The following is a 17,419-nucleotide window of genomic DNA, read 5'->3' as shown; positions in this document are numbered from 1 at the left end:
GTGCGTAGACAGTCTGGGCTGTAGGGTGCTTGGGCCACAGATCCGTAGAATGCACGCAGCCATTAGGGAGAGTGTTCGTCTTGTGGTTGGATTTACCTTCTCCTTAGCCCTTCGTGACTTCTCATTGCCCCAGGGCTATGAATGCCCTAGACTGCTCCCTAGTGTGAGGTTTAAGAAAGCAAAACGGACTCGGCTGTCACAGTTACTGGGTCTTCCCTGCCCAGCATGGAACCTTTGTTTGAGCAGTGCCACTAGCCAAGAATGTCCTTGATTGTCACCCTCAGCATTCTCCAGGACCTGGCACCATTGTTGAATGAATGGCCAAATGAGAAGTTGACCTTTTCTGGAAAATGAGCTTTTTCTAACTTGAGCTCAGCAAAACACTGAGCCTGACTGCATGCCACCAGGAGTTGGTTGCTGGACATGTTGGCAGACATCAACTAATGTAATCACAAACCAAAGTCCCATCTTTCTTGTCTCGCACTCCACACCCCAAAGTGGCCTCACTTCCCTCTTTCTGTCCCCCATCTCTGCTCTGCTGTTCCCTCTTCCACAAGCACTGCTCCTTCTGCTTCCTCATCCTTTCTCTCTCCCTTTAAGGTCCTGCCTTAAACTGAAATGTAGCTTTTGCCCACTGAGCCATTCATACTTTCCCCCTCCATCCTGGGAGGGTTTTCTGAACACCTACTGTATGCAAGGTTCTGACTTACAGCATCCCTAGGAAGGAGAAGGTTACCCCCCTAGTCACCTCCCTTTCTCAAGTCTCAGTGTCCAGGGTGAGGTCATGGATCAGGAAGGAATATGTTCAGTTGCAAGTAACAGGAAAACAATCACAAAAGAATAGGGGCTTACACAAGATAGAATTTTTTTTCCTGACTTCTTGTTAGGGTATTATCTGTGTCCTAGACTGGCCCCAGGACTCTTGCCCTTCAACAAATTCTGTCAGCCCTCCATTCAAAATATTTCCCAGATCCACCCTCTCCACTGCCAGCACCATCATCAGTCACTGGACTATTACAGTAGTCTCCTCGTCTCTGGTGCCTCTGCTTCCACCTTCACTCCTACAGTCTGTTCTACACTCAGCAGTCAGAGATCCTGTTAAATCCTAAAGCAGTTCATGTCTCTCCTGTACTCACAACCCTCCTGTGGCTTCCTCCTTACTCAGAGTAAAAGCCAAAGTCCTTACCACGAGCTACAAGGTCCTGCATGGTCTAACCCCGAAGTCCCCTCTCTGACCTCACCTCCAAACCATCTTCCTCTTGCTCACACCACTCTAACCACACTGACCACCTTCCTAGACGTCGAGAAAATCACACACTCCCACCTCAGGGCCTTTGAGCTGGCTGTTTCCTCTGGAGTCACTTAGATGTCTACATGGCTCCATCCCTCACCTCCTTCAAGTCTTTGTCAAAGGCCTCCCCTTCTCTGGGGACTTTCATGGATGTGCCTGTGTAATCCTGTGTACTCTCCCCCAGAAGCCTTCCACACAAGGGGCACCTGGGTGGCTCAGTCAGTTGAGCGTCTGACTCTTGATTTAGGCTCAGGTCACGATCCCAGGGTCATGGGATTGAGCTCCACATTGGGCTCTGTGCTGAGTGTGCCTGCTTAAGATCCTCTCTCTCTCTCCCTCTGCCCCTCTCCCCTGCTCACTTACTCACTCTCTCTGAAAAAAAATTTTTTTTAAGTCTTCCACACAAGAGGATGTAGTCCAGTACAAAGAGGAGGTGGTGACTTCTGCCTGCCCCTCTCTGCCCTCACTCTGCAAGGGTCCTGGCTCTCTGCAGCAGTAGCATCACCCCACCAACACACCGGGCCCCACTCAAGTGGCCTCCTGGTACTCTAGGCCACCATCCTCATTCAGCTATCTCCCTACTTCTCTGGCCACTCATCTCATGGAGTGAGTGACAATAAGGGAGAGATGGCCTAGGGTGGGTATAAGAAGGATGCAGCTCACACCTCTGACCCTGTAAAAGAAAACCAGCCTCCTCTCTCAAGAGGGGACAGGTCCTGGGGCAAGGAATGAGGCCTTGACCTCTAGAACTGGTCTAGTTTATAGTTAGTTACACAGGGAGTACAAAGAATGTTGAGACCCAAGTCCATGAGGAGCAAGGGGTCATTAGCTTTGGGAACATCCCTAAAGTCAGCTCCCCAGGACTTCTTCCTGATCAACAAGCTTCTCACACCCTCTTGCTCACAACCACATGCCACACCTGTTAAGCCCCTGCCGTACATGAGGTCCCTGCAGGCCTCCAATCTGAGAACCTCATTCCACTTTGGTGCCTCCCCTGGCTGCCTTGCACACACAGGCCATCTTTGGGCTTCAGATGTGTCCCACCAACTCAGAAGCCTCAACCAGTGAAAGTCTTGTTTTGAACTAATGGTAGGGAGGGTTGGTTTCTTATTTTTTTAATTGTTGTTGTTGGCTGATTTTTTTAGGTCTTTTTTTTTCTATTCACCTTTTTTTTTTTTTTCTTATCTTCACAAAGCCAGACCATCAGGCCCCCTCTAGGCTTTTCCAGAAAGGTGAGTCTGAGTTAAGGAAAGAGGCTCTCCTTTTTTTCAGGACTTGGGAGGTGGCAGGGGGAAGAAAAAAGGTGAAGGGATGAAGGAGTGGGTCTTGGCCACTGGGTTTGTATCATGTGAATAAAAAGCCGTTTCCAATTTCTCTTCCCCAGGCCCGAAGCCAGTCTTGCAGAGGAGTTGGAGTAGACATTGGATGACAGAACCCTGGGCCATGCAGGGCACTGAGGAACTGGGGGCTGGGATCCTCAGCCACAGCCTATCAGTAGAAGCCCCTGGGGCCTGGTCTCCCCTGTTAACCATTGGTTAGAGGGGGTCACTGCTGAAGTAAGGAAATGCAGCTACCAATACTTGGACAACCATAAAACCTCACAAGCTTCAAGCCCCCAGAAGAATCTCCAAATCTCAGAACTTCCCTAGAATTTAAAACCCAAGACTTTTGGGGTCAAGGAAACCTGGGGATTTTTAAGCCCGGCACCAAAGAAGGCAGAGCCCCCACTTGCCAACTCTGTCATCTTGGGCAAGTTGCTCAACTACTCGGCACCTCCGTTTTCCCCATCTGTAGGATGGCTGTGATGACAAGATGGACCGCAACAGGCTGCAGTGAGGACTGAATGTGATCATTTGTGAGAATCATTCAGCACTATGTCTGGAACCTGGAAAACTGGAGATCAATGTCAGCTATGGGGATGATGGCGGTAATCTAGAATCCTAAAACCTTGGAAGCTGGGATTTGTTGAAGTAGAAAATTGCAAAGGCTGAGGGCCTCAGAATCATCAGGTCATGGTGTCCCTGACTATGAGGAGATTGGGGTCCCAGGGGGCCTCTGGCCATCATGAGAATGGATGCGTTAACACCAGGGGCCTTGTCAGGACCTTCCCTGTAGGATACCCTCCAGGTCTGAGTTTTCAGGCTCTACGACATGATGAGGCAAGACTTTTCTCCCTTTCCTTACTCAGTGATGCTAAGTGGATTCTGGGAGCCAGTGATTCTCAGATTCTTAGATTCTGTGAATTGTGGTGGTGGGGGGTAGAGACGGACTCCCTGCATTTTTCTCCGTGAAATAACTTTTTCACCCTCTGTGGGAAGATGGGATGCAGAGCTCCCCCTCCCTGGGCAGTAAGAGCAGTGCTGACCATATCAATTCTCCCTAAGGAGAAACTGAGGCATAGAGCAAAGCAAAGCTTCTGGAAACCCAGTCCTATTCAGTTTCTTTCCCTGGTGTTTCCCGTTCCATCACACACACAGAGTGATGTCTCTACCTGCTTGGGACGCCTCTGTGATTTATTTGAGTTTTTTTCCCTTGTTTTTTTTTTTTTCTAACTCTACACACTTTTGTTTAAAAAACTGTGGTTTCTCATGAGCCCTGTTATCTCATTGATACCTCTCACCTCTGTGGTGAGGGGAAGAAATCATATTTTCAGATGACTCGTAAAGGGCAAAGAAAAAACCCAAAATTTCAAAATTTCCGTTTAAGTCTCATAATCAAGAAGAGGAGAAACAGAGTGAGTGAGAGAGAGAGAGAGCAAGAGAGAGAAAAAACTATGAGAACCCCCCCCCACCCTGTGATTATCAGCACACATACTCATCGAAAAAAAAATTGGATTATTAGAAGAAAGAGGTCTGTGGCTTCCACACCGTGGTTTTTCTTCTCGGTATAAAAGCAAAGTTGTTTTTGATATGCGACAGTTTCCCACAAGCCTGGCTGATCCTTTTCTGTGAGTCCACTTCAAGAAGGTGAGTGTCCCTGCTCTCCTCCATCAGATGCGGGTCCAGTGAAAGAGATGGCAGAGAGGTAGGCACTGGGGGGCGGGGGGCGCGGTGCAGGCAGGGGCCCTCCGGTACCATCAAGACGCACACAACTACTGTGGTTCCAGTCAGGTAAGATATTTTTGACAATAATAATAGTAATAATCAATGCCAGAAGACTGATAGGTAAAGTACTTAATCAATGTGTGGGCAGAGGCAAAGATAAATAAATTAATATATAGATGGGCAGGACTTTTAAAATATGCCAACTGCCCATCTTTATGAATTCCCGAGCCTTGAACAACCTGAAACACTGCCCAGGTGTAACTGAAAATTTCAACTACACCTCTCCCTCCTCTTTGTCTCTTGACTCTTGATAGCTTTCATCCCTCTCTGTCTGCTGGTCCTGTCTCTTTCCATGTTGCTCTGCCTCTCTCTTTCTGTCTTTTTCCCAGGTACTTAGACTCTCCACCACTCTGTCTTTCTCTGGCTCTGCCCAGCTTCCCTGTCTCTGTCCGTCTATCTCCCACTGTCTCTCCTGCTCTCTTGTCTAGCCTCCCCCACCTGCCTTCCCACCCACCATCCAGCACAGAGCTTTGGACTGTTGGTGCTTAATAATAGTGAATTGAGTAACATTGATGAAGACATTTACATTTTACAAGAGTGAGCATCAGTTTTGTTTGCCCCTATCGAAGGAGGGTTGTGAGCTGTCAGGTCAGGCTGAGCATTTCATTGAACTTGTGCTTGCATGGCATGAAAGACCCTCCTGGGGGGCACTTTCAGTCACTGGCAACCGTGGTTTAGCTCTGTGGTCCTACCCCAGGACTCTGTGTGTGTGTGAGTGTGTGTGTGTGTGTGTGTGTGTGTGTGTGTGTGTGTCCAGAGTCCATGTCCAGGAACCAAGCAGTCGTTCAGGGCTGGGGCGAGCTCATCTCTGCAGGCTTAGCAAGTGCTGACTCTTCACTGTTAGTATTTTTTTTTTTAAACCAACTTAGAACCACTCTCTCTATTGGTATTGTTCCTGCTTTATTCAAAGAATAGGAGCATTTTTGTAGATCACTAAAAATTGTCTCAACAGACGATCTTTCATGGCTGTCAAGACTGTCCTCACATTGGTATGAACTCTGAATTGACCAAGTGCCAATTATTAGACGTTCAGGTTATTTCTAGATTTTCCCCAGAATCATCCCTGATTAGTTCCTTGGATTCCTGAAAATGGAGTTGCCAGGGCAAGACATGTGTGCGTTTTTAAGGTTTCTGACCCTCTCTGCAAATTGTTCTTCCAAAAGGTTGTCCTGTTTTATGCTCCTTGTACTCGAGCTAGGCCCTGGGTGGGTATTATCATTTTTAAGTCCTTTCTCAGCATAACAGGTAAGAAAAAATATTACCACATTGTTGAAATTTGCATTCTTTGATTACTTATACTGTTGATCATTCGTACTTTTTCTTAAGTCATCTGGTCACATCCTTAGTCCTAATAGAGTGTTCATCATTTTTTCTTATTGATTTGTCACAGCTTTTTATTTAGAAAGGATATTAACCTTCCAATAGCCATACATATGTAGCAAATATTTTCCCCCAATTTATCACTCACTATTTCTATTTGTTTATGGAGTTTTGTGATGCTATGATGTTTTTATATAGTCAAATGGGTTACTCTTTTCTTCTGTGGTTACTGTCTCTGGTTTTGTGCTTAGAAAGTCCTTGAAAATGAGATAAATGTTCGCCTGTGTTGGCTTCTAGTCTCTTTTATGGCTTCATTTTTTCCATTTGCTGTGGAGGTTAAGAGTGTGGGTACTGGAGCCAGACTGTCTGGGACAAACCCAGCCTCACACCAAGTCATCTGTGTGATTTTTAGCTAGGCATTTAACTTGTCTGTACCTTCATTTCCTCATATGTACTGTGATGATTCTAGTAGTACCTACCTCAAAGAGTTGTTATAAGGATTAAATATCTTAACCATGTTAAGTGCTTAGCATAGAGTCTGGCATTCAGTAAACCCAAAAGCAGCATTAGATATTATCATTTATCTCTTTAATAGATCTGGATTTTATTGCAGGGTCCATGCTCATGACATTTCAAACTGGGCAGAGAGGAATTGGTGGGAAAATGGACTGATTATTCATTCAATAACTTTATTTTCCCCTTAATTGTCCCAGAAACACTTGTTAAACAATATATTCTCCCCTGTCTCCCAGTTTGAAATGCCACATTCATCACAAACTCGATTCCCTCTAGACATTGGTCTGTGATTGAGCTTCCCATTTTGTTCTGTTCCTCAGTGTCTGTTCTTATACCTGGGCTGTCCTGATTTGCTGATTGTTGCTTTGCAGTACAATATATTCCCTGGCCATAGGTCCCCAGCATCTTGCCCTTCCTTATTCCTTGTTATTTGATGCAGCCTCAGTTCCTCCAGCCAAAAACCAGCTAACAGTAACTGTTCTTATCTGGGGCATCCCTCTCTGTCTCTGTCTCTGTCTCTCTCTCTCTCTCTCTCTGTCTCTCTCCATCTCTATGTGCTATTGTTTCTGTCTCTTGTCCTTTTTGTTTCTCTCATTTTCTGTCTCCCTTTTTGTGTGTACTTCTATGACTTTCTGCTCCTATGAGTTCCCCTCCCTCCATCTCTGTCACTCTGTCTCTCTTTCTCTCAGCATCTCACACTCTCTATTTATCTCTGTCCCACCTCATGTTTCTCCCATCTCTCTGTATCTCTTGTTCTCTGGGTCTTTCTGTTCCCCTATGTCTATCTGTCTGTCTCTTTCTGTTTCTGTCTCTACGTATCCCTGTCTCTCAGTCCCCTGGATAGAGGGGCAGTTGTCAACTTGACGCCCTGCAGACAGGTGAACAACTCACCCAGACACAAAGTAGAAGGGCCCTGGCCCTCATCTACTCCATGCTTCTCCCCACCCAGTGTACAAAGGGGCAAATTGAGACCCAGAGATGGGCAGGAGGGCTTCTCCCAAGGCCTCACAGAGAAGCAGAGGCAAAGTTGAGACCCAAGCTCAAACCATGGGATTCTCCGTGGGACCCTGGTTCTGTCTGCCCCCACCATGGGCCTCAGTTTACTTCTCAGCACCCATGAGGGGAGAAGGGGGACCTGAGCTGCCTGCCAGCTGCTGCCATTCCCCCTTCTGCCTTCTCATGACTTGGGCCCTTACTCAGGAAGGAGGCCCTGTGGCCACATGGGCCAGTGTAGGGCCCAGCCTCACAAGAGCTAGTCTGGGTGGGGTCCCATAGTCCCATGGGTTCAGAGGCCTTTTGGCCAGAGGGTGGTGATACTGGAGGGACATAAGTCAGTCAATGTATCTGTGGGTCTGACTATGAATAGAGCTTAGCCACGTCCCGAGAGTTGACCCTGGCCCCTGGTAACTTCCATACTGGAGCCCCTCCATAGAGCCTGGCAGTGGGCTCTCTACTGGCAAAGGCCGAGGCTTTTCCTGCTCCATGCCATGAGGCAGGCCCTAGCTGAAGGCACGCTGGCCTCTACCTCCCTGCCTCCTTCCCTATCCCTCATGGAATGGCTATGAGTGTGGGAACATCATCCCAGAATGGACAGGGAGACTGAGGCCCTGTAAGTGTTCGTTTACTGAGCTGACATTTTGTTAAGCATTTCATGTACATTAACTTTAGAAGAGGGGTACTATTACTGTCCCACCTTACATATGAGCCTGAGGAGAGTTATAGCTAGTTAGTGGCATAGCCCAGCCCCAGGCTGGGAGAAGGAGAGGAGATGATTCTGACCCTCCTGCCTTCACAGAACTTAGGAGGGAGGCTAAGAGGAGACTTGCTACAATTCCAAGCCTGGTAATCCAGAGACCCTATGAAGTAGTGACCTTCCTGTCCTTCAGGGAGTTCTAGTGAGTTTGGACACCATTGACATTGGCCTTCCCATATTGAGAGGTTGGACCCCTGAACCCCATAGAGTGGGTTTGGGATTCTGAGATCCTTTGAACCTAAGAAATGATGTTCTGTGATTCTGAAGTATAGTGATTCTGAGGTTCTGTGATTCTGGCATAGTACCATTTGAAGATCCCCAGGGTCCCAATACCTGTAGGCTCTACACAGTACTCCCCAAGCATCAAACCTTGGGCCTCTCCATGGCCCAAGAAGGGCCAGGTCTACAGGTCCCAGGGCTTGTCATGGTGGCCAGATGGACGTCACTCACCACATCCGCAAGCACCCACATCACCCCCACCTGGGACAAGCCAGCTGCAGGATGGGCCAGCCAATTCTCGGAACGAAACCCGTGGGGTGGGGTATCTGCCCCCTTCTCTTCCTCCTTGGTGCCGATGAAGCCCAGTGCATCCGGCCGCCATGACGTCAATGGCGGAAAATCTGGGGAAGTGACAACAGGGCCCAGATGCAGACCCCGATATGAAAACACACTCTGTGTCCCAGAAACATCCTCCATGCAGCTTCTGAGAAACAGTCAGAAAGGGACGCCCCAACAGACGATGCAGGAAGCCGGCTGCCCAGCCCGGCCCTCCAGGTTCCCCACCACCAGACAGACCCTATCTATGTCCCCTTTCTGAGAATGTATTGGTGCTTCCCTGAGTCTGGCCATTCCAGATGTGTTTGGGGAGGAGATTTCTTATAAGCCCTAGCCAAGTGTCCAGGCAGCTTAAGAAGTGACCACAGGCTAGTGATGTGGGCCAGGCCAGAGTGGTAGAAACCATCTATAAACTGACCAAAAGTCAGTATTCGTTTACTCAGTTTTCTGTAACAAATTACCAAAAACCAGGGGGCTTAAACAACAGAAATTTATTGTCTCACAGTTCTGGAGGCCAGGAGTCCGAGATCAAGGTGTAGGTAGGGTTGGTTCCTTCTGACGCTGCAAGGGAGAATCTGTCCATGCCGCTCTCCTAGCTACTGGTGGATTGTTGGCAGTCTTTGACATGCCTTGGCTTCTAGAAGCATAACCCCAATCTCTGCCCTCATGCATTTGCTCACCTTCTCATGGTCACTGAGTTCTGAGCCTCCGTAGACCCAGGATCTTGATTCTCACTCAGTAATGTTCTAACCCCGAGCGCCTAAGAGTTTAGTACCTAGTTTCTCACCTCCAACCTCCCTCTGCACTAGAGCTCTGTCAACCCCTGTGAGCTCACAGTAAAGAAAGGAAGGAGTGACTGTTCCCCCTAAACCCTCCTTGTGCTGGCCTAGGCTACTATCGGCAGCTGTGTGCCTAACCCAGTGCTGCGGGGTGGGGATTCTCTCTCTCTCTCTCTCTCTCTCTCTCTCTCTCACACACACACACACACACACACACACACACAGCCCCACAGCATGGGCCTTGTGAAATGTGCACACATGCACACTTTCTGGAGAAATATATGGAGCTCTCAAGTTGCCATGGGACTGTGAAACGCTGCACCTGGGTGTCCCCTTCAGTAAAACGGAGGCTGGACTAGGCAGTCCCTTCCAGCTCAGGCTTCCTCTTAGACTGGGATTCTGAGAAACTGAAGCCCTGCCTGTTGCAGAGTGTAAGGTTCTGGGGCTCAGCAAAGGTGCCTGGAGCCATTATGGAGAACTTTCTGGATAGGGTTCAGATAGGAGATACCGAGGAAGAGCAGACTTTCCAGGCAGGGCATATAGCACGAGTGCAGGCTTGGACAGCAGAGTTGGGATAAACTCTGGTGGGGGCTGAGTCAAGATGCTCCCACAGACCTTGGCTCAAGAGAGTCGGTCTCTCCTCTCTGGCACCTGCCATGTCAGCTCCATTTGGGGCAAGAGCCCAGAGATGATCAGACCCTGCCCCTGCCTGGGCCCCAGACTCCTGTACTCAGCTGCCGCTCAGTATTTCCACTGGCATGTCTAACACCAGACCCTTTGTGTCTATCCACACCTGGTGTCATCACCCCCAACCTTGCTGTCCCCATTGTCCCCATCTCAGGTGATGTCCGCTCTGTCCTTCCAGCTGCTCAGGCAAATACCTGGAGATCACCTTGACCCTCCCTTTCTTACCACCCCCTACCACATCCAAGCTGCCAGCAAATTCTGACTCCACCTTCAAAACACTCAAAATCCACCCACTTCTTACCATCTCCACTGCCACCACCCTGGTCTGTGCCCCAGCTGTCACTTGCTTGACCCTCCTTGCCAGTACTCCTGTTTTCACCTTCCTAGAGTCTGTCCCTCTCACAGCAGCCAGAGGGATCTTGAGTCCATGCCCCCCTCCACTCTTGTGTATGCCAGGTCACTGGGATAAAATAATGCCATCAGGAGAGTCATGGACCAGTCCCAGCAGGATCAGCAAAGGTCACATGGCCTGTGCAGAGTGCAGAGAGACCCAGGTGGCTGAGGCTTGGAGACAAGCCTCAAATGGTTGGGGAAAAAAGCTGAAACCTGCCCTGGCTGAGGCCCCACAAACCACCCCAAATCCCCCACCTCCCTTGTGGAGGGCATATCGCCACCAGGGCTGTGCCAGCATGCACAGGACCAGTGCACATCTGCACACTGAGCATGTGTGGAGACACACACATACCTGTGTTCCTGACACCAATGTGTGTGTGGTGTGTGCCGCACGTACACGTGACCGGTGCTGGGGTTCAGCTGGGGAGCCTTTGGGGACATGCCCCAGCCAATGCCTGCTCTGACCAGCGGAGGTGCCCACGTGGTTCAGGTGGTTGAGTAGTTCACACACACACACACCCCACAAGGGACATGTGTAACTCCTTCCCCATATGTCCCCACAGCCTGCCCTCGGACAAGGACCCAATGCCCAACCCCAGGCCAGCCAAGCCCTCGGCCCCTTCCTTGGCACTTGGCCCATCCCCAGGAGCCTCACCCAGCTGGAGGGCTGGACCCAAGACTTCAGACCCGCTGGGGGCCAAGGGCCCAGGGGCAACCTTCCAGGGCCGGGACCTCCGAGGCGGGGCCCATGCCTCCTCCTCTTTGAACCCCATGCCACCATCGCAGCTGCAGGTGAGGCCCAGGGCCCAGAATGGGGCAGGCAGGGTGGGGTACCTGGGCCTACAGGTGCCGACCTTTACTGTGGCACTGGGCGGGGGGCCCAGCTGGGGCACAGGAAGTGGTTTTCTGGGTCCCAGGCAAGTCTGTGACTTATGCAGATGTCACAGGGCCAAGAAAGTCCCCAGTTAGCAGGTCTCAGAGATTCGAGGCTCTCCCCAACCTCCCAATCCTTGTCTCAGGAGAGGAGATCCTATCGTGGTCCCACAGGCATGGCTATGTGACCCCATCCCCATGTGACAGAGGGGAGGGCTGGAGCCCAAAGAGTTGAGGCGATAGGATTGAGGCCAGCTCTGCCACTTATTAGCTGCTTGATCTTGAAAAAGTCATTCACTCTCCCTGAGCCTCAGTTTCCTAGTACGTGCAAAGGGGATGGTCAGAGTCCCTGCCATGTAGGCTTGTGGTAAGGAGTGTGTGAATTAGACATGTAGGCCAATGAGAGGAAGGATGACATCTCACCTGCCTGCCTTCTCCCCCCTAGCTGCCTACAGTGCCCCTAGTCATGGTGGCACCCTCTGGGACACGGCTGGGCCCCTCGCCCCACTTGCAGGCACTCCTCCAGGACAGGCCACACTTCATGCACCAGGTACTGACCCAGACTGGGCAGGGAGGAGGGAGCAGGAAGGAGAACTGGGTGGGGGCAGGCTAAACCACAGCCCATATGTGCCCCCAGCTCTCAACGGTGGATACCCACGCTCGGACCCCCGTGCTGCAGGTGCGCCCACTGGACAGCCCAGCTATGATCAGCCTCCCGCCACCCACTGCTGCCACTGGCGTCTTCTCCCTCAAGGCCCGGCCCGGCCTGCCACCTGGTAACACCCCACCCCACGGCTCTACAGAACCCAAGCCCCCAAGTCCTTGAATGTGAGCAGTGTAGGCTGCTGAATGGTAGCCCTCAGGAGGGCAGAGGTATCAGGTCTTATCATATTGGAAACTCCAACCTCCAAAAAAATGTCAGGCTCAGAACCTTAAAGATGCAGAATGTCAGAATCACGGAACTGCAGATCTTTGCATAGTCAAAATGTCAGCTCTTGCAAATGGCAGTCTTTGAGCGGCTCTACCAGAAGCCTTGGACGTGAGGGACAACAGAACCCATTGGGAGTCAGGGCCTGCGAAGCTCAGGAGGGTGGGAAGCTCAAAATGAGAGTCTCTGTGGGCTGAGCTCTCAGTCCCCAAAGGTGCCCTGTCCTGACCTACAGGAATCAACGTGGCCAGCCTGGAATGGGTGTCCAGGGAGCCAGCACTGCTCTGCACCTTCCCAAGCCCCAGCACACCCCGGAAAGACAGGTCAGTGGACAAGGCTGGGAAGGACCCCCGCCCTGGCATTCCCTCCCCTGAACACCCTCTGTTCCCCCTAGCACCCTTTCAACCGTGCCCCAGGGCTCCTATTCACTGCTGGCAAATGGTGTCTGCAAGTGGCCTGGATGTGAGAAGGTCTTCGAGGAGCCAGAGGATTTCCTCAAGTGAGTGACCCAGGCCCTATCCTGTCCAGGAGGGCCCCCAGTTTGTAGGAGGATGCCTGTGGTACAGGTCTCAGCTCAGGCCTCATAGGTAGCAAAGAGGCAAAAGGCAAAGGCTGAGACTGTAGGTTCAAATCCCAGCTCTATCACTCACTGGCTGTGTGACCTTGGGCAAGTTACTTAGCTTCTCTGGGCCTTGGTTTCCTCATCTGTGTAATGGGGCATCATAATAGAGGTGCATACTATTATTTACCTCCATTTTACAGATACAGAAACTGAGGCCAAAAAAAGTTAAGTGTCTTGATCAAGATCACCCAGTTCCTAAGTGACAGAGCTGTGGTTTGAACCCAGGCAGAAGGCTCCAGGCTCCAGAAACCACACTCCTAACTGCTTTGCCCTGCTACCCTGATACCAACACACCAGCCTGATTTTATTGATCCCTAAAGTCCTAGATTCTCACAGTAGCTGTTGCTGCCTCCCTCAGCCCCATCACACACGCACATACCCCTTCTCCAACCAAACCCAACTATCAGTGGTGACTCTGCACCCTGTCTTCTTCACGACCAGGACTTTACACAGGCTGTCCCCTCCACCTGGGGTGCCCCTCCTGCCCTAACCTACCTGGCCTGCTCTCAGTTTAGCAGCCTTCCAACATCACCTCCAGCACCCTGGCCAGGCTCAGGTGGTGAGCTCAGGCCTGGCACCAGGAGGTGCCAAGTAGCGTGTGTTGAAGGAATAGCAGGTGTAAGAGGAAGACTGAGGTATAGAGAGGGGAGGGAGGCTGAGACTCTGAAGAGAGAACTCCCAGAGTGTCTGGCCCTCCTCACTTGGAATATTTGAGCCAGAAAGCCAGGCCCACCATGGTCACCCACATGGAATCTCCTCCCGACCCAGGCACTGCCAGGCGGACCATCTCCTGGATGAGAAGGGCAGGGCACAGTGTCTCCTCCAGAGGGAAGTGGTGCAGTCTCTGGAACAGCAGGTAATGTAGGGGAGGGGTGGTTGGGCGATGATGGGCAAGCCTTATGTCCACCCTGTGCCAGGAGCCAAGTTCACCCAGGATGGGGGCTGGCATAAAGGGAGGGGGTGGAGCACTCCCAGGGAACCTGAGCAAAAAGGTGTGGTGGAGAATGGCCAAGGTGAGGCCTCACTTTGTGCCCATCCTCACAGCTGGTGCTGGAGAAGGAGAAGCTGGGTGCTATGCAGGCCCACCTGGCTGGGAAGATGGCTCTGACCAAAGCTCCATCCACGGTGAGCCACACCAGGCCAGTAGGTGGCACAGACTGCTTGTGGCGGGGGGGGGGAGGGGATGGGGACTTGTCCTTGCACCCAGGCCCCAGGACATCTGGGCCCCTGTCCCCAGCTCCAAACATTCCCAGACCTGGAAATCTGTCCCTTCCAACTACAAAGCCTCTGACCCTAAGATCCCAAAACATCATGCTCTTGAGTTTTCAAAGCAACAGCAAATAGCCAGACACTGACTGAACACAGACCCCTTGCTACTGGCAGGATTGGCTATGTAACTCGCAGGGTCCAGTGCAAGATAACAACACGGGGCTCAGATTTCAAGATGATAATCACAGAGGAGTAAACAAAGTGCAGGGACCTATGTGATTAAACAGGTCACACACCCATGAAGCAGGCCCTGGGTGCCAGGCACCGTTTCTGAGAACGTTGCTAGAGCATAATGATCTAATCCTCAATAGGTATTACCATCATCCCTAAGGTCACAGGTCACAGGTCACAGTTGGGGAGAAGAGAAGCCTGATTCAACCCCAGCTCGAGGCCCCAGCTTTGGTGTTCTACACACACACACACACACACACACACACACACACACACACGGGTCCACACGCACACTCTAATAAATACAGCTCACACTGCTTCATGGGATTCCGCACCAGACGAATTGAGAAGAGAGCTCCCTTGCTTTTAAAAAACACTTACTTATTTAAAATTCAAGTGGAAAGTTTAAGGCTCTGAATCACCAGCGTCTCCCTCCTCCTGCAGGCGTCATCCGACAAGGGCTCCTGCTGCATCGTGGCCACTGGCACCTCAGCCGCCACTGGCCCAGCCTGGCCCAGCCCCCAGGAGGCCCCTGACGGCCTGTTTGCTGTGCGGAGGCACCTCTGGGGCAGCCATGGAAATAGCACATTCCCAGGCAAGGATGTCCCATGCCCTACTTGGTGCCCCTTGAACCCCTAATACCCCTGACTGGCACTGGGTGGGAGACAGGAGCCCCAATAGTGCTCTTCCCCAGCACTGCCACCCAGCCTTTGGGAAAACACAACTGCTTACAAAAGCTGTCTGTCAGCATTTCCAAGGCCTGCAAGCCCCCCACTATGGTTTCTAATTTCTAGCCCCATCTCTCCTGGGGACTGGGAGAAGCCCTCATTCTGGGCTTCAGCTACTCCATTTGGTCATCAGAAGGGAGGGAACTAGCTAAGCAACTCCCAGGGACTCTCCTTTTCCCTTCTCCCAAGCTCACGAATCCCCTACTACCCACAAGGCCCGGGGCCAGGAGCTTATCAGGGATCAGGGCCCTTGAGTGTCATCCTGGCTCTGCCACATGGCCAGTTACATCCCTTTGTGTGCATACTCCACTTCCTTTAAACTTTGGAAACAATAAGGCCCATTGAGGTGGGAGTGGTACACACAGTAAATGATACATTTGATGTCCGGTGCTCAGCACAAGAACTGTGATGGTGAAGCCTGGTGCTGTTAGCAAGGGATTTTAGGATTTTAGCCGCGTAGACTCTGCTTGTAGACTGGAGGATGGGAGAGGGGGCGAGGAGCCCCGGAATGGGACCTGACTCTCCCCCATTCCTACAGAATTCTTCCACAACATGGATTACTTCAAGTTCCATGACATGCGGCCACCCTTCACCTATGCCACCCTCATCCGCTGGGTAAGCAGGCAGCACAGACCATGGAGAAGGAAAAGAAACAGGGGGTGGGGACAAGCCTCCCACAGTCCCAGCCTTCCTCTTGAGTGCCCCCAGTACAGGCTCCTGCACAAACAAACCCATGTCTCAGATGCGACCCCCCCACGCTGGCTTCACCCCAGACCTGCCCCGAGCCCAAACCTAACCACTACCCAGGCAAGATTCAGGCCCTTGACCCACCCCTTCCCTTATGCCCATCTCAACCCCATACTTAACCCCCTCCTGGACCTGTAAAATAGTCCCCAAACCAACCTGATCTTTGTCCCTGGCCCCAAACCCACCCCAGATATTATCCTAACTCCTTCCCCAGCCCTCACATATCCCAATGTGCCCACATATCCCCCAGCTGGACCCTGCCTCTGACCACTTCCTTGTGACACCTGTCTGACCCTTGTCCTCATCCCATCCCAACCCCTTCATCTGAATCTCCCTAATGCCTTCCCAGAACTTTCATCAGAGCCTGCCTAGACCTTCATCCTAGGCCCACACCTAATCCCTACACAACATCACACATTCCCCTACCTATCCCTAGCCCCATCCTGACATCCTGACCCAGAACCTCACTGCAGCCATCATCTCTGACCCTTAAACCCATTCCTAAATCCAAACAAATCAAGCTCCCACAGTTCTACCCATGTCAGACACTGCCACCCTCAGCCCAACTATGAGGGAGTGGCTCCCTTACCCCCATACCCCCTTACCCCCAGGCCATCCTGGAGGCTCCTGAGAAGCAGCGGACCCTCAACGAGATCTACCACTGGTTCACACGCATGTTTGCCTTCTTCAGAAACCACCCCGCCACCTGGAAGGTGAGCTCCTTTGGGGTGGCGGAGGCTGGGAGGGCCTCAAATGCCACCATGGTGCTGCACCAAGTTCAGGAGTGGGAGGGCCTGAGGCTGGGCTTGCAGGCATGCTGGAAAGGGGCAGGAGGCCGGTTTTTGGTGAGTAGTGCTGACCTTGGAGGATGGTTGCCTACCCATCTCCCCTGCCCCTGGCCTGGCCGGCCTTCCTTCCACAGAATGCCATCCGCCACAACCTGAGCCTACACAAGTGCTTTGTGCGGGTGGAGAGTGAGAAGGGGGCCGTATGGACCGTGGATGAATTCGAGTTCCGCAAGAAGAGGAGCCAGAGGCCCAGCAGGTGTTCCAACCCCACACCTGGCCCCTAACCTCAAGACCAAGGAAAGGAGGAAGGAAGGACAGGGGCCGAAACAGGGGACAGGGTGGGGGTGGTGGAAGTGGCCTGGGGCAGGGGTGGCAGGCCCCAGATGTGCCCACAGGGACCAAGAAGTGAGGGGTGCACAGTCTTGCCTGCCAGGGACCCTGATCCTCAGCTGACTACCCTCCTAGATCATATGCTCTGCACCAAGGCTGCTCACAGAGGCCTGGCTTCCTACAAGCTCTTTAGCCAAACTGAGCCTTTGCAACCAACCACACACATGGCCTGCCTCAGTCACTCTCCCAGATGACCGTGGGGGCTCAAAAAGACACACAGGCAGTCACAGTCCTGTCCCTCGGATACAATACAAGCACCAAAACACAAAGAGCCTGCCACAGCACACCCAGGCAACCTCAAATCTGCAATCACGCAGACGATTGCACCTGAGCACAGTTCTGCCAGCCCACATACCCCAAAGCACACACCCACAACCATCCTCCAGGCCCACAGGTACAGGGCCACATGGGGTGTGCCCAAGCAGCCTTGGTACCTTCAGGATCTCAGGACCCAAAGAACCACACAGACACATACCAGTCACACACATCCTCCGGCAGCTCCCAA

At 51.8% G+C, this 17,419-nt stretch overlaps 1 protein-coding gene across 3 annotated transcripts; it reads left to right on the top strand.

Moving 5' to 3' along the window:
- The first annotated feature begins 4,133 nt into the window (after window positions 1–4,133).
- FOXP3 (forkhead box P3) lies at window positions 4,134–16,940 on the top strand. Of its 3 annotated transcripts, XM_042974550.1 has the most exons (12): window positions 4,134–4,257; window positions 10,962–11,190; window positions 11,717–11,821; window positions 11,909–12,047; window positions 12,435–12,522; window positions 12,594–12,698; window positions 13,590–13,677; window positions 13,866–13,946; window positions 14,706–14,856; window positions 15,528–15,604; window positions 16,348–16,449; window positions 16,659–16,940. In XM_042974550.1, the coding sequence occupies exons 2-12, from the start codon at window positions 10,984–10,986 to the stop codon at window positions 16,806–16,808; spliced, it is 1,293 nt and encodes a 430-aa protein (XP_042830484.1). In that variant the 5' UTR covers window positions 4,134–4,257; window positions 10,962–10,983; the 3' UTR covers window positions 16,809–16,940. The 3 variants fall into 3 exon arrangements, with proteins under 3 accessions (XP_042830484.1, XP_042830483.1, XP_007096061.2); XM_042974549.1 differs by lacking the exon at window positions 4,134–4,257 and having other exon boundaries at window positions 10,277–11,190; window positions 11,951–12,047; XM_007095999.3 differs by lacking the exon at window positions 4,134–4,257 and having other exon boundaries at window positions 10,277–11,190.
- The last annotated feature ends 479 nt before the right edge of the window (window positions 16,941–17,419 follow it).

Source organism: Panthera tigris, chromosome X, assembly GCF_018350195.1.
Source record: "Panthera tigris isolate Pti1 chromosome X, P.tigris_Pti1_mat1.1, whole genome shotgun sequence".
Taxonomy (NCBI): Eukaryota; Metazoa; Chordata; class Mammalia; order Carnivora; family Felidae; genus Panthera; species Panthera tigris.
This window is presented reverse-complemented; position numbering and strand designations above follow the sequence as displayed.